At 40.3% G+C, this 17,130-nt stretch overlaps 2 protein-coding genes across 2 annotated transcripts; both read right to left on the minus strand.

The window, feature by feature from the left end:
• Positions 1 to 35: 35 nt before the first annotated feature.
• fam118b (family with sequence similarity 118 member B) lies at positions 36 to 8,998 on the minus strand. The gene is made up of 8 exons (XM_029517890.1): positions 8,545 to 8,998; positions 7,871 to 7,960; positions 7,365 to 7,617; positions 3,216 to 3,443; positions 2,284 to 2,412; positions 1,809 to 2,106; positions 1,119 to 1,184; positions 36 to 822 (listed from the first exon to the last, which is right to left on the minus strand). Exons 2-8 carry the CDS (start codon positions 7,951 to 7,953, stop codon positions 809 to 811), a joined length of 1,071 nt encoding a protein of 356 aa, XP_029373750.1. The 5' UTR covers positions 7,954 to 7,960; positions 8,545 to 8,998; the 3' UTR covers positions 36 to 808.
• Positions 8,999 to 9,787: 789 nt separating this feature from the next.
• ilvbl (ilvB (bacterial acetolactate synthase)-like) lies at positions 9,788 to 16,658 on the minus strand. Its single transcript, XM_029517358.1, has 14 exons — positions 16,545 to 16,658; positions 15,873 to 16,074; positions 15,482 to 15,609; positions 15,040 to 15,290; positions 14,814 to 14,913; positions 14,558 to 14,655; positions 14,301 to 14,437; positions 14,003 to 14,137; positions 13,711 to 13,825; positions 13,430 to 13,599; positions 13,157 to 13,227; positions 13,002 to 13,073; positions 12,224 to 12,329; positions 9,788 to 12,073 (listed from the first exon to the last, which is right to left on the minus strand). The coding sequence occupies exons 1-14, from the start codon at positions 16,656 to 16,658 to the stop codon at positions 11,895 to 11,897; spliced, it is 1,878 nt and encodes a 625-aa protein (XP_029373218.1). The 3' UTR covers positions 9,788 to 11,894.
• Between the last annotated feature and the right edge of the window lie 472 nt (positions 16,659 to 17,130).

The raw sequence follows: 17,130 nt of genomic DNA on the forward strand, positions 1-17,130 counted from the left end.
TCCCTTAGTCTGTTGCAGTATGGTCACGATAAGAAAAATGAAAGCAGGAAAATTTGGGATACCAAAAGCTTTATTTTGAAAATAGTACTTATAAATACTATGTCAGAAAACACATGCAAGTATTAAAAATACAAAAACAGGCTTACAAAGAACATTTCTTTTTATTTTCAGTACAGGAGTGGCAAAGTGATTGCTACTGGCAGAGCCTCTCTGCTATGAAAGCACTCTCCTGAACTTACAGTTGAGTACAGAATCATACCACAAATGTGTCTGAAAAACCAAGTAACCATCCGTGACTGAGAAGATTTTCCACCTTTCACATTCCCCTGCCAGTTATGTGCAAATCAAGTTTTCCTAGTTTAACATTCGAGCACGACAGAAACAATCCTCACCAAGACTTTCTTTTTTTCCTTCCCCAGTTAAGAACGTGTGCGCTAGAGCTTGCCTCTGATTATCAGGCAGGTAGGTCAGAGTGGTGCAGTTTAGCTGCATTCTTGTTTATTTCATGTCCAAATCAAAGCAGCATATCATTGAATCATCTGTGGACTTGTAACTCGCAGTTAGCATTCCAAACGTCGAGGTTTCAGCAACATTTAAATACAGTACAGAGGGAACTGTGAGGTCAATGATAGTTACCTTTAAACATCTGTAAAATACTGACAGCTTTTAGGTCTCCCATGGCCAATAATGTTCCTGGAATTCCTAAGTCCACTGAATGAAATCGTGACCAAGTACTACTTGAAAAACACTGATCTCTCGACAGAGCTGTGGAGGAAAATGACTGATATAGATCCCGACCGTGTGCCTGTCAGGAATGATAGTCTGGGGCAAAAAGAGAAGGGATGGGCTTGAGTGAGCAGTTGAATTACAAAGAGCATCAACTGAAATGTTGCCACTGATTGCCATGCATGCAATTCTGCAAAGCCAGGTGTAACGTTGTGCAAAGGTAAAAACCAGCAGGTCTTCTGACAACCAAAGCCAAGCAAAAACTTGGATTTTCTATCTATCAGCATGCAGTAAGAAATCAAGACTCTTGGAGAGAGCTTAGCTGTGTTATTCTGGAAATGTCTGAATTCATTTCCATTGTCTGAATTCAAAGAGAAGCATTCAGTCCTAACCTTGAAGGAGGCTTTTCTGTGTGTTGAATCCATTCTGCTGCTCTTCGCCGTTTTGTGAAGGAGATCCTGTTGGCAGAGGTAAAAAAATAATTAGAAAATGCAGACATGCTGTATTCCTTTCAGGAAGCAGAGTAAATTAATCAAATGTGCTGAAGTGAAACGCAGTAAAACCCAACCCCACATTCACTTTTCCAAGAGCGATGATGACAGAAAAAGCTATTTTCTAAAGCCGCAACCAGTAACAACAATGTAAATCACATCTGCAACACAGCAGGTTAACTTGGCCTCTGTTTCCAGGCCAGTTTTAAAACTCTGCTCTAACTCATGCTGAAACAACTGCTTTTTCAACTCAGTCTCAACAAAATCAGACTAGCATTAAAAGCCACAAGAAATACTAGATTCTGTAGCTCCAGGTGTCAAACATACATACAAAGAACACAAAGTATTTAAATAAGTAAGTTGTGGAACTTGTCAAAAATCAAAGCAGTAGAAGTGAAGATAACCTGATATTTCATTCTTGGTATAGGCTGCTTCCAGATTGTTGTTGTTTTTTGTTTTTTTTAAACCCCAAACCCTACTTACCCTTGCTGCAATATAAAAATGACAAAAAGCTAAGCCAAAAAAAGCAAACAAACCACAACCCCCCATCCCCTCTTAAAGTGACCCATGATCAAAAAACCCCCTCCTTACCCCAGCCATTGGTAGAGACATCACGGTTGCAGATCTCGTTGGCCAGCCTCTCAAAGTACTCGGGTAGGTCGCCGTACTCGTCACCATAGGAGATGACTTTGATGCCCTTATCCAGCATGTTGTCACGCAGCTTCTTGAACTCACCAACATCCTCGCGCCGTACAAGCATGAAGTGCTCCAGGTCTGACTTGTGTTTGACCGCCTCCAAGAACAGAGCCTGAAAGGTGGTGTCGTCTACTGTGCGCCCACAGCCAAGAAATACGAACGATTTGGTCTCATACAGCTTCTGGATCTCACGCTGTTGAACCCAGCAGCAATACATCAATCAAACACGAAACTCTAAGGTACTGAAGCAATTTGGTACAGCGATTTCTGACTCAATATAGTAACATAGATTCGTATTATTTACAAATGCAAATTTTAACCAGGCTGCATTCCTGGGTTAGAAACAAACAAAAAAAAGTTTCATGCTCACCATGACCTCAGTGTTCCTCAGAACGTTCTGGTAGCCAGCAGGGTGCAGTACAATACCACTGGGGTTGGTATAAACGCCGTGGATATGCAGAACGCTTAACCTCCGTTTCTCCTGAGCCCACTCCAACACCTAGACATGCACACACACTTAACAGTCCATTGCACTCAATCCTGTTTTAGCTGGGTAGAGTGTAAAAATCACTGAACAGCAGCAGGAGGATATTAGCCCTGATGGAGACGAGGCATAAATACCAGGACTGAGAGGCACGGTGATGCGTCTCTTGGATAACTGTTATTAATTATTGTAAATTTGTTTTGTACTTAAATAATCAAATGAACTATATTATAATATGGAATTAACAATAAATGTCACAACTGGGTGAATTCAGATGTAATATAGAAACTGGTCAGAAAGGAAACAAACCTATGTTTACTTAGAAATCCCATACTTCCTCTTAACTGCAGCCTGAAACCAAGGCAAATATTGTTCAATCTATAAAATTCAACAGCAGCTGAGTAATGACTAGAACTTTAACCTTACTCCACCTGTCAGAGACAAAAGGCTCCTTCAGCTCAAAGTATTATCTATGTTTTCCCATTTGACTAACAGACAACTTAGCTCAAAAGAATTTTACACAAATTGATCTGTCACTGAGTCAGCTCAATCACTCAGAGGACAAGATGCCATTTGGATGCAGCTATCTGAGATTTCCTTCATCTAGGGAATTTAGGTTATATTTTAAATTTTAAACCCAAAAGTTTTTTTGTTTTTTTTTATGCAAAACTCCTACATTTTGAGCTTGGTACAATTTCAGTGCTTGCTTAAGGGCATACTTTCCTGAACTTTGCCCTCATTTGAGAAAGCTGACTCAGTTGTGTTGTGGCAGGAAAGATCAATCAGTCAATGACACAATACAATCTGAAAACTTTTACCTTCTTCTCATCTGTCAGGTCCAAAGACTCCAGCTTGGTGCCCTGGTGAGCTGCATATATCTCCAACAAGTTGTCAAAGTTAGTGGTGAGGACCAGTGCACCACTCTCCATTAACTGCAACACTGAGCGCAGTAGATGTTTCCCCGCATGCTCCATCTTGCACTCCAAATCGTCAAACACCTCGTAGAGACAGTCCTTGAAGAATGTGGATCGAACATTGCCAGTCCTCTGTAACAAGGAATAAAAATAATGATGTTTTGTATTAAAGAACTCCACATTTTTACTATCTAGAGTGTGCACGTGTGAAGAATTATTAAAAAGCTGGCACACTTCTCAGCTGCTTTGAAAATTTGCTGGCAGTCATGATAATATTACTGCAGAAAATATCTTAACTAAGTTTTAAGACTTCAGGCCATATCCTCCACATCTGCATACTTAGGATCAATTTTACACCTTTAAACAGCACCCAATTACCATCAAAGCCAGAGGGGAGATGAACTACATCAAGAGCGCACACAGGAAGTCACAATAAACACCACATTCTGTATAACCACTGAAGCACTGCTCATGTGAAAGTGTCAAATCGAAAACCTAGCCTGCAGGCCGCCCATTTTTCACAACAACAAAAAAGTATCTATTATAAAGCTATTACCTTGGGCTGTTAGTCTGTCACAGGGCTGAGTCACCTGAGTCTAAAATGCATGTCTTTGGACTGTGGAAGAAAGATGGGAGTATTTGGGGGAAAGTCACATCGGCAAGAGTGGAACTCATAACCACAGTGGGGCCCCAGCAAGCCAGCAGGCATGTTTGAACCCAGAGCGCCTTCCCTCCTTCCCTCCGTCACTGAGGCAACAGTCAACCACCAAACATCAGGGATGAGCTAAAAACTGCTTCCAACCCTCCATGTTGTGACCTAATAAAAATGGGGTAAACATTTCATCACAGCTGTACTATGCTGTGAGTGTATTTTAATAGGAGCATTGGACTGCCCCATCGTCACTACTTTAACTTGTTTGAACACAAACATAAGTGGTGAAGTCCTTCAAGTTTCAAAAAAAAAAAAAAGAAAAGAAAATCTGCATAGATTGCTGGTAATCATTAAATTACTGTGCTCAAAAGTGTTTTTTTTCCCGTATGAAACAGTCATTAAGGTAGATTTTTTTTTTATGAATAACGTGTTATAACCCATAACTTGACAACCAAATACTCAAAGACAGCAGTCAGGTTTCCAAGCTTCTGAAATAACAGAAAAGCAAGTTTTGCTTTGTGCAGGTCGTCACAGGAATTCCTACCAACATCTTAAATGCCTTAATTTACATTTCAGGAACCTGTCATGTGTGTGTGCCTGTTTTCAAAATATCTCCTCATGGACAACTTGGATCTTTATTTTGGGAAAAAACGAAGAAGAAAAGAGAAAAAAGCCCTCTTTTACTCTCTATGATCCTGTCTACAGCTCCTCTGGGAACAACTCTCACGCCATGAGTCTGCTATGACTGACGGTTTACAGCTCAGCCTTACCTGGCAGAGCCTATTGTAAAAGAGAAAAAAATGTGACAGGAAGAGCCTTGCAGCTAAGTATAGCAAAGGGTAGAAGAGTAGACGCAGTGACCAAGGTGATTCTCGCACAGGGAAGTGCTCCGCTTGCTTCCAGAGATTACAGCTCTAATGGGCTAAACTGTAGAAGTCCTTTCCACAGGAAGAAGCTCATTATCCCCATAGTGTCTACAGCAGCCATCCTGATCACGGTCCCTGAGCTGGTCTCACAACTTACGTAATAAATAAAGTGTCAGTAAACAACTGCCAATAGCTAAACATTTATTCTACTCTCAAAGATTATTTTTGAAATTAGCTTCGAGCTTGAATTGCATCTACGCACAGTTACGGCTCCTTTTGTATTGACAATGGCATAAGCACTTTCATAGATTTAGATTATCTAATTTAATAAACAGTTTCTTTCTGAAGTATGCAATAAAATCCAAACTGAAAACATGAACCATCAACAAATGTTCATCAGCTGATGATTAAATGTTTCCCCCACTGACCCCGTTAAAATTTTTCTTTCTTTCTTGAATTTATAAACCAGTCAGCAAAGTTGTAATTAACCTCGTTTTTGCCAAGGTCAAAGGCGTGATAGGATTTAGGACAAAATTCCTTCTCTTTGAGTTTTAATATTGAGTTTTAAGATTACCCTCATTACCTCCCTGCAGACCACCATAATCCAACTGATACACAGTTTAATGATAAGTGGGTTAAACTCTCACTGGCCAACTGTTAGTGGATTTAACTCACAGCCTCTAGTGCTTTAAAGGGAGGTTCTCACTAGACGTTCCAGAATTATTGACATCATATTGAAATTCCCAGTTATGTGTAAGCAATGAATACATACTTGATGATCTTAAGAGCTGATTCATGTCTGATAAGTTGCAGTGAAGACTGAGTGAATTATGTGTTGAATTTAGCTTTAACCTTTGGGGCAAATATTATGTTCAAAGTATATGGAAACTCCTCTTTCCACAGCCAGCTGACAATAGAGTGCTAACACGCTGAGGTGGAAAATAGGAAATATATTGTTGCTCATTCATGTCTTCTGCTGTAATTTACAGTGTGCTTGCTGTTTGGGTGGGGGGAGTGCATGAACTGAGTCTGAATGGAAAAATCTGGGCTGGGGGCTGGGGTGGTTGTCTGTTCACATTATTCCATGCTTATTTTTTTCTCAGCATGCTAGATCCTGCTGCATTTGTGGCCAACAGCAGTGGGCTGGTGTCTGCACAACTGGGGATTGAAATAAACACGATAGATAAAGCCATAAAAGCCATTTGTTCCCTTTGTGACAACAGGCTGAAGGCTGAAACAAAGCGTGTTTTATCAATGTCAAAGGTGCGATGAGACATGACTAACACAGGAGGCAAACGGCATTAAGGCTCCCATCTGGCAGCTCTGCTCCAGAACAAACCTGTCCAATTAAAACCAACCTGGGTTATCTGGAAATCAAAAAATTAACACAATATTATATTAACAGGAGGTGAAGAAATTAATCTTCTTTCTTTTGCCACCCCCCGTGAGAATTTCTTTTTCTATTCATTTATCTTCCAGTATTTTTACTAGAAGTGACTGTCACCAAGAGCATGCTCACAGAGGTATTTGTTGGGTCTCTTTAAATAATTCTGTGGAGTTTGGTTTAGATCTGCTCTATATGTAAAGTGCCTTGATGTAACTATGTTATGATTTGGCACTATATAAATAAATTTGATTTGATATTGTGTTCCTTGTAAGCTTTCCTTTTTTTCTGTTTGTCTCTTTTCTTTCTTGATACAAGTATTTCTTAACAAAATGACTCATACAGCTTTTTTTCCCCAAAACCATTTTTGTGGATATCCACAGTTTAAGGTAGGTTGAGTTCTGACTTTCACATTCAAGCAAGCCTAGCACATTTCAGCTCCAGTTCGCTGTAAAATCATTTCTGCTTGGGAAATAGGGTTTTGAGAGAATTTACAATTGTTGTGAATACAAGACTGAAAAATAGAAACTTTCAAAAGTTGGCAGTGCTCACTAAACAAATTTTGAAGAACTCCTTGTGGTAAATGTAGTCTGCTTTTTGTTGATGAAAGTAAAACATTATCACACTGACTAACCAAACTACCATATAATTATACCTTTTTTGGTACATGGAAAACCTGTGCAATGCAGAATTGTATGCTAGAAATGTATTGTAAGCCTTGATTAAGTAAAGCATAGGTGGCTGAAAAAAAAAACCAAACAAAAAACACACATTCGCCTGCTTTTATCCTGCTATTTTTTCCACCTAGCCCTGGAGGCTATTTGTGCACTGGTGGTTTTTATAAACACCAATAAATGTGAAAGACATCATCCAGCCCTTTATTGCATGTGTGACTCAACCAGCATCAACTGACTGACATACAGTATTTGTCTGTATTGACAGAAATTCCCCACCAGTCAAACAAACACTTCTTGTGTACTTCACTATAGGTCTTTTAATGAGATAAGCCTAAGATTTCTTATCTCAATCCATGGAAGTTGTGACCAGGCTAAATGAAGGACAGTGAGCTGGCAGTCTGTCTACCATGTGTTTGTACATGTGCAAGAGGAAAAAAAAAAAGAAGGGCACAGAAAAGGCTCAGGCAGTCTTACCGGGGAAAGTTTCTGAATGAGGTCATGCGCCACATGCACCAAATTCTTATCTTCCTGCATGTGTTTCTGGAAACGCCGATTTTCCTCCTCTTCGAGCAGATCAAAGTCATTGGCTGCATCAAGCAAGGCCTGAATGAGGCCCTTCCAGGAGCGAAGTGCAGGGACCTGGGGGGCCACTGCAGAGCTCACCCCTGTGCCAATTACCAGGACCAACTCTGGGGCTCGCTTGGTCTTCAGGCTGGGCAGCAGTTTCCTTTGGGGCAGGCAGAGATTGAGTGATGGTGGTTCCAAAGAAGCTGCTTCCCAAATTCTTCTGACAGCATGAAGGTTAAAAAGACCAATTTCAAGCACTCTAGCATGCAAAATTAAAAGCTCCCTTAATGTAGAAATGGTTTTTAAAAAATAAATAAATTAAAAACTAAAGACAACAAAGATTTCAATCCCATAATTATAACCATAATTACGTGTAATTATGTATGGCTGGCTAGAGCAACACTTTATCTTACCTGGGCTTCTTTGCATTTGAGTCTGCATCCTGAGAATCAGCTGCAGGTCGCTTCTCAGTTTTCACTGCTACAACAGAGGCCATTCAGCTCCTGAAACAGAGGGATGGTCAACCACATGCAAACTCAGAAAAGTTTGGTTAAACTGAGCTCCAAGATGCTTTTGGCAAAAAAAAAAAAAAGTCAAACTACACAGCAAGCACTGACAGTGAAGCAGACACATACAACTGTTGGTATTGCTTGACTGTGATTTCTCTAAACATCCAGACAACGCTGGAATCATATCAGATTTTACATTTTAATTTCCAGCTCAGGTGACGGTTTGTAAAAGGAAATGTCCACAATTGCTTAATTGTGTCCGATTCACTGTACGAACAGGAAATAATGAATGAATCCCGGCAGCTGTCTGAACACATTCCTCCGGTCAGACTGCTGTTTAGGGAAACTTTAATCAACTTTCGGGGCGTTTTTTGTACTAACAGCTGCTCTTTTTTTCCGGTAAAAAAAAAAAAAAAAAAAAAGTTAATAATTGTCCTAACCATAAGCTAGAGGTCACTGTTTGTACTCAGGCGACTTCAAATTTTGATAATCCAATTACTTTCAAGGGGAGAATTAGCGGAAAACATCTCACCAACAAAGTTTCACATGTGCCGGTGTTGACAAACAGGCTCTCTTACCTTCCCGTAGGTGAGTTAACGTCCAGTGTGTGTTTCTCTTCAAGTACAGATCCGTTTGATTTAAAGAAGAAATCTCTTCTGCAGCAACACGGGGCTCACGTTAAAAATAACCCGATAAAGCCACCTGACTCTCGCCGCTGAAGTGAAAGCTGTGTCCCACCGAAGAACCGACGCCGCCGGTTGAGCTAACGTCAGTTTGTTCGGCGCTTTAAGCTAACTTAGCTGTTCTCCGGTCCGGATGTTGTTAAAAGTCCCAAACAGTTTCACTCGACATCCTTAGGGGGAGGGAGGGGGGGGGGACTAGTAAGAAAACGACGTGTTTTTGTTTTTATTTTTACTTTAAACTAGTCTCTGCTGCTGGACTGGGCTCGGTTAAGTCACCACGCCGAAAAAGCTCCCGACTTTCCCCGTTTGTGATCCAAACATCGCCCGTTTTGTGTTGAAGTCACCGCCTGCAGTGATGAGCGCCCGGGTCATATGATGCCTTCAGGTGCCGCAGGAATAAATCCGTTTTCTCCCAGATTATTTCCGCACACGGTTAGCGTGTGTCACAGCATGGAAAACAAAAACAAAAACAAAAACACAACAAACAAACCAGACACTGGTATAAAAAATTAACACACAAGCAAAATCAATGTGGGATATTATTTTGTAAGACATACAGCGACGTGTATGTGTATATAATCTCTTTACGATATTTGTGTAACGTAATGCCACATGGATGGTTGGATACACACTTTAGACAGACAACGGGGTTCACTCACTCATTTCAAAGTGTTTCATGATCGCTTTATTTCTTAAAACAAAACCAACAAAGCACATTTTAAAACCTATGAAAGGGAGATTTACAAAGAGCACTTAAATGCAGCAAACGCAGAGGCTTTCCGACTGTGTGACGTCAACCAAGGTCAAAAGGCGACAGCAGTCTTAAGTATAGTGCACATTTTGTATAAACTGTTTTTGTTTTTGTTTCACACCACAAACGTTTGCATCTGATAAATGATTATTGCGCAGGTTGCAGCCCTTTTGCAGGATCATTCAAATGTCTGTGGGTTTAAACACGTACAAACATTCAGAAACCACCAAAACTCAACAAATCTGTGTATGACATGATTATCAGAAATCGAAAAAAGATAAAAATTATACCCAAAATGTCTGCCCACGTGCATATGTATATCTTTTTCAAAGCCACAGTTTCTACATTTTAAAGTAACCCTGTAAGCTGTTTTTCTTTCTTTCTCTCTTTTTTTTTGGGAATCACACCAAACCTTCTTGTAGTAAAGCTGACATTTACTGATACTCCCAACAGCAGATGTTTCCCCAGATGGACTGTTGATTTTCCTCCATAATTTATGCTAAACAGGAACACGTCAGCCTTGACTATTTCAGTAAACTCTTGCTGTCCCAGCCTGCCACCTCCTGTTCAACATAAAAACTGCACTCGAAGTATTGACGGCAAAAAACGTGCAGTTTTAAAATCGCTTAGTGTTTTAACTCCTGCTTTTAGGTCATGTATTTTATTGGTAAGCAACATGACGTTTATACATATATATATTGTTTTATGTGACTTCATAAAGAAGAGGGAACATATTTTTTGAAGTACTTTGGTGGTGCAGCTGGAAGTCTGTCCAACCACTGAGAATAAATATTTACCTAAGGGTTGTGAATTCGTATGTCTGGTGCATGTGCAAGTGGAATGAGTACAATTTATATGTTTAGCTGTCTCTTAAAATACAGGCAAACATTAAAACTTTAATGCTGACATCCTTCTATGCTTCATGACCTATAACATGAATAGAAAGTCCATACTTTACAATATAAATACACACCTCTTTATTGCACTCCATGCCAGATTTGAAGCTGAAGTAGCAGGGAGTGTTTGAATCAATAATGCAACTTCAAAAGGCTAACTGAAAGCAGACATTCAAATCCAAGCATTTTTTTTTTTCACAATTTTAAAGCAAAATCTAAGGTTTGAGTAGGTGTGTTGGGATGAGCTAGTTGAACACTGAGCTATAAATTGTGTGCCTGTACGACAAGAGATAGAAAAATTATGGTTTATGGATGGTGGTGGGCTACAAGAATGGATGATAATTTGTAAAAAAAAAAAATAATAATAATAAAATTATAATAATAATAAAGGTGCATACAATACAATCTATGCTCAGTTCATTTAAAGGTTCACTCATTATCCACTTTCCTAATTTATTTGAGAATGTATCTGAATTTAGCATTTTAGAATCCCAATCCCTTAAAGTACCAAATAAATCAGACGTATAGCAGGAGATGAACCCCACCGGTTACCCTGGCGTGGTATAATTACAGCGCAGAACATATTGTGTATAGGCATATTTCATACCCCACATCTCTGCATATAAGTTAGTATTAAATATATAACTTACTCAGCAGGCAAATTTTCAATCTATACATATCAATAGCCTTTTAAAAACAGCAATAAACCCCTCACCCTAATGTCTTCGCTTGTTTACACCGAGCGAAGCAAAGCTGGCACATTGCCACCTCCATGTGTGATTTCAGATAGTATGTCAGCATTTTACAAATAGCGTGGCGTTTAATGCCACAGTGTTAGTATGTGCCCCACCTTGATGGCTGTCCCTTTTACAGAGATGTTGATTCAGCTCTGTGATTATTCATCACTCCCTCAACATCCCAACCTTGAACAGGGTGTGTAAAAGGGCCGAATCGATTCAAACATACAATCAAATGTTAAAAGGCATATTACCGTCTTCAACATTGAAAAGGGATTTCAAACTGATAAGGAACAGCACAGCTACAAGATTTCATGGATCTTTGTACAAAGATGTGGAGAAAAGGCATACTGGTCATATCTAAGGTAAACCAACGATCTGTCACTAGTTGATTTGAGGAAAAACATCTGTCTAAGTTGTATTACACCAGTTAAAGGTCAAAAATCTAACTTAGAGTACCCGAAGAGGTAAAATCCTTGAACAAAGATTTTCTTACTCTTTCCCTTTTCATACGATTTCAAGAAACTTAATGTCACCCTGAAAGCTGAATGCACTACAAAAGCTCTAGTTTCCAGGCTGTCAGACCTGGAGCTATGTTTTAAGTAGAAGTAAAGTTAGCTGTCAATAAATATACAAAATGAACTGTTAATGAGTAGTTATGATAACAACAGTTATTACTGGTGCTTGCAAATGTTTTACTTGTATAGGTTGTAACTAATCTGATGAGGGAAGTAAGTGACATGACTCAACTCTTATGATCAGCATAGTGTGGGTTCTTCCTTGTATCAAAGTGAAATATGGGTTTAAGGGCACACAGAATTAGCAGAGGTCTGGTCATTGCGCAGAAAAAATAACTCTGCTCTAAACAGAGATAGAGCCCTCTCTAAAGTTGGTCTTCCCTATCAGAACATTGAGAAGTGTAGCTTTGCCCTCTCGGGTCTCCTTCTGAGCCTGTTTGATGATGTCGTTTAGCCTGTCCTCGTCCTTACGCCCTATGAGATAGCCCTTACCGCCATAACCATCTGCCACAATATGATAATCTGCAAGGAAGAGGGGAAAACAAAATATTCCAATCAACTCATGCCCAGGCATTACATGTATAGATTTAAAAAATCCTGTTCAATGTGTGGGATATTAACTGACATAATACAAACGCAGCAACCAAGCAACACACTGCAGAGAAACCTTACCTGTAAATGCAAGGCCACATGCAACGTTGCTGCCAAGGATGGGAACCTGCTCTCTGGAGATCTGACTCCAACACGCATCATTTCCCACCACAGCTATAACTGGTGCCTGGTATCAAATAGAATAGTGGGGATAGAGAATAATGGAAGGAATTAAATGTAAAATATTAGGAACAATTCACAGTTTAATTGTTTGCAGAAACATATATAGGGCCTTTTAAAAGGTAATTTAGCTGACAGGTGACTCCATTTTCATTATATAATTTCTACATAATTCCGCTCTAGGATCTGACAGCATTGATTGAGTGAAAGTCTGATTTAAGACAGACTGATAATTATGCAAATAAATGGATACACGGATGTTTAACATCTAATCACAATGGTTGTTAGTCAGTCAGTTTCCAAATGACAACCAAAACTGATTGGCATTGTACATATCCCATCAAAGAATAGTGTTTTGTGTCCACTATACACTTTGTTGGTTAAAGATCATGATTATTGGGTTATATGTGAATATAATTCTAATTTAAATACACCGTCCACTACGGCTATATCACAACTTATACAACCTACGCTAACTGTACCCTTATATATGCTGTATTACGCTTTGAAGTGATTTCAATCTAAATAAATTTTATCATGCATGCGATTCCCAACAGTAGCAACGCTCTGCTTGTTAATGACTGGCCAAACTTAACAGTGCTTTATGTTACTTGATTTATTACACTTCTAAATTTTTCATACATGGAACAAATTGTTATAATTGTGATGGTAATTTTACCTTGTGTCTGGTGAAAGTATCAAACTCTGCGACACTGTATCCTAGAGATCCATCACCGTACACTATCCATACCTGAAAGCCACACAAAGAGACATTTCATGCATAAATTGTAATGACACAAAAGTGCTTTCAGAAGTGTCTGGAAAATAAGATACCTCAGATTCAGGTCGACATAATTTTGCCCCCAGGGCAAATCCTCCTCCAACTCCTAGGGTTCCGAAGGCTCCTATTGGATGGAGAACCAGGAAGATGATGACACTATGACTGCACGTATATTAAGATAGCACTATTGACCTAAAACACAGCTTTTTAATATATGAAAAAATTTGGATAGCATATATGAACTTGACTTCTACACCATAATTTTTTATATGCAGACAAATGAACATAATAGCCATGAGTCATTGTTTTGTTTTACAGAATCTCACCTGGATCCAGCCAGCGCATAGGTCCTCTCGGTCTCATGATGTAAGCCGCACTCCCAACAAAATCACCCCCATCGGCAACAATGATGCTGTCCTCAGCCATCAGCTCATCCACATGGTGGAGGACTTTCAGAGGATTTAAGTGGTGTTCTGTCTTTTGATCAGCTTTAGCCCTAAAATTACACACACACACACACAAAAAATGGTATTCTAAGACTTCAATCGAGAGCTAATACACACAGAGACACACAGGACATCGACCGGGGATCATCACCTCTGCATACCTGTTAGCATTTTCTTTGGTCACGTCTCCTGCTTTGAGGCTCTGAGGCCATTCCTCTGGACAGCGATGGCCCTTCAGACCTTTTGAAAGCCGCACTAGGAATGAACCTGCATCCCCTTCAATAGACCAATATTTAAATTTTAGAATTAAAGCATAATAATTAGTAATCAATAATTAAAGCATAATTAATGTACACTATACATACTCTATTGATGCAGCGGGCGACTAGAAATATAAAATGACTTGCTACTTTAATTAGAAATGTGGATCACAATGGGAAATTGTGAACATACCCTGAATTGCTATAGTTGGTTTCCAGAACATATCTGAGTTTTTCAGCAGCTGTGTTCCATCTCTGTTGACAGCAATGATCTTGCTGCGTCTGTTGAGAACTCTGCCGTAGCTCAGGCGGAAGTCACACACTGTGCCTGCAAAGACATCACACAATGTTGGTGTTTTTCTCGGAATTCTGGGTGCCGCGTAGCTGTGCAGAACACTTCAACGAGGCTCCAAAAGAGTTGCTGAATTATTAAACAATAACTGAACTATTCAAATTTTAATTTAATTTGATCAAATTTTAAATTGGCTGACCTGCTAAAAGCACGACATCAGCCTCTTTCAGCGCATCTCTCCTGTTCTGTCTGATATGGATGGGACTGTCTTTACCAAGCATGCCGCGAGACATGCCACCAAGGAAGCAGGGGATGCCCAGGTCCTCCAATGCTGTCCTGGAAGGCAAGAAAACATTTTCAGTATCAACATTGAGCAAACGCATAGCCAAGTGCCAGAAAAACAGAAAGACACAGGAAAGAATAGTACAAAACAGAGAGCAAAACATTGTCCTTTACCTAATGTCATCTACTGGTGTTGGGGGTAGTGTTGTTTGGCTTCCCAGGAGAATCACAGGTTTCTTGGCTCGACTCACCAGCTCTATACACCTCTGTACCTGATGTGCATTTACATTTTTTAAAAATGTTTTAAAATTCTTGTTTGGACTCCTAAACACCGTACACAATAAACAGGGTTGTCTGATAAAGGTATTCACTAATAATGATACTCTGTATAAAATGTAGCATCAAGTCCTTTAATACCAGGAAGTCTTACCTGATCATCTGTGGCTTGTGGGATGTCAACAGGAAGCGGGGACACATCCCTGGTCTCCCAGGCTCCAGCAAACAGGTTCGTTAGATGGTTAGTGAGGTACCTTTGAGAGAGAAAAAAAAAAAAATCACACCATTCCATGAAATAGTTTAATATCTAGTATTGTTTGTAGTTTGTAGTAACTAGTAAGTAGTAGTATTAGAGATGTTCTGATAAGCTGATAACATACCATGAGATGATTTTTCCCATCAGGCCTTTGGGAGGGTTCTTGACCCCAAACTCTTTGGACACCAGGTGGTAGGGGTAGAGTGTGTCAATGGGGAACTCTATGAACACAGGACCAGGGGTTCCAGACTGGGCAATGGCCAGGGCCTTCCTGACCGTAGGCACGATCTCTCTGATGGTCCTGATGGAGGCACAAAACTTACACAGTGGTTTGAAGAGAGACATCTGGTCGATATCTTGCAGCGCTCCTCTTCCCTGTACCAACATGACAGAGAGGTTAAAAGTTATAGTTGAGAACAGCTTCAGTATAAAGCTCATCATTAATCATACTGTGACGGACAGCAACTGAACCCATTGCTCCAGACTGACAACTACTTTGTTCTGTCACTTTCTTTTGCTTGCACATTAATCAATCAAATTCGTGTTAGTATTTGAACCCAGTTCACCTGTAGTAGTGTGCCAGCAGCTCCCCCTATGAGAAGCAATGGTGATTCAGCCATCTGAGCATTCTTCACCGCCGTCACAGTGTTGGTGAGGCCCGGCCCAGCAGTCACAGCTGCAACACCAACAGTGCCTGGTGGACAGATAACCAAAGTAACTATCAACTTACCCCAAAAAACACACTCACAGCAATGCAATACATTGGTTTTAAATACACCTCTGATACTAACTGTTACATACTAAGACATGCCTTAACATGGTTACAACACACCCAATCCAGTTATCCTATATAACTGCTGGTAGCATGAGTTTACGTAAGACTGAAGCTTATGTCTCAAATGAATAGGAAAGTTTTGACTGGCATGTTGACACATTTATATTATTGTAACTGGCCACCTGAGAGTCTTGCCACAGCATCGGCAGCAAAGACAGCAGTGGCCTCGTGTCTGGTGTCCACGATCCGGATGCCCATCTTCTCACAGGCCACCAGGATCGGCGAGATGTGTCCACCAACCAGAGTGAAAACGTATTTGACCCCATGGGCACGGAGGACCTCCGCCACGCTCTCTCCACCGTGTCGTGGACTCTGTGTTTCAGTCTGAAAGGAATGCGTTTGGCCCAGCCAGAGAAAAGAAAACGTTGTTCCCCTTAATTAACAGACAAAGGGGTCAGGTACAAAAAAAATAACTCAGTCATAGATAATCAGCTGTCAGTTTGAGGTGAGAGGTCACCTCACTGGCCTCTCATATTTCACAACAACATGTTGTCAGGCTTGTGGTGGAGATGTGACTCCGGCTTTTGTGTAATCCCACTAACAGCCTGCCTGTTGTGATAGCCTTTGTGCTAGAAAAAAAACCGCAGGGCTGGTCAAAGTTTACACAAACGGAACCCAGCGCACCTTTTTACCTGAGACAACCTAGAAAGCTCAGGTGGGAGCAGGCGATGCAGGCATTTGCTATAACTCATCTGTGCAACATGCTGCAAAAATAAATTACAGTGCATGTGGGGGAAAGGGAAAATGGATAATAATAACAACAATAAAAAAAAGATGCACGAAATAAACCCTACCTTGTGGAACAACTGGTAGAGTAAGCCAAGTTTGCAGGCTGCAAACAGAAGCCCACACACCGCAAAGCCCGCAGAGCATCCAAGAAACGTGCCGATGGCTCCGAATGACTCCATGTTCGGAAGTTAAATGTAAAAACTAAACTTATGATTATTAACAACAACAACAACAACTACAACAGATCTGCTCCCAAACTCGCCCAGTTGAGCAGCTCGCCGGTTCGGGCTAAGCTAAGATACCTTAGAAGCGCTACTGCAGCACACACCATGGGAAAACACCTGCTCTCCTATATCGGTAAGCTCGCTGTGAATTTAATCAGAGTACGGTTTGCCTGAAGAAAGCTCTGAAGGGACGTGAAGTCGGCTCATCTGGGAGTTAAACACGACCGACCGCTCTTTCCGCAATTGTCGTGCCAACACGGTAACGCTAGCGTCAAGCTAGCTCGCAGCTACAAGTACAACTTCCGCGTTCGATCGCCAAAATAAAATAAAATCGTTCGTTTTTAGCACATGCATTCACGACACTATCAATACACGAATTTAGATATTCATGAATAAAAAAAAGATATCTAAGAGGACTATTATGTTA

The sequence above is a fragment of the Echeneis naucrates genome, chromosome 13, assembly GCF_900963305.1.
Source record: "Echeneis naucrates chromosome 13, fEcheNa1.1, whole genome shotgun sequence".
NCBI classification, from domain to species: domain Eukaryota; kingdom Metazoa; phylum Chordata; class Actinopteri; order Carangiformes; family Echeneidae; genus Echeneis; species Echeneis naucrates.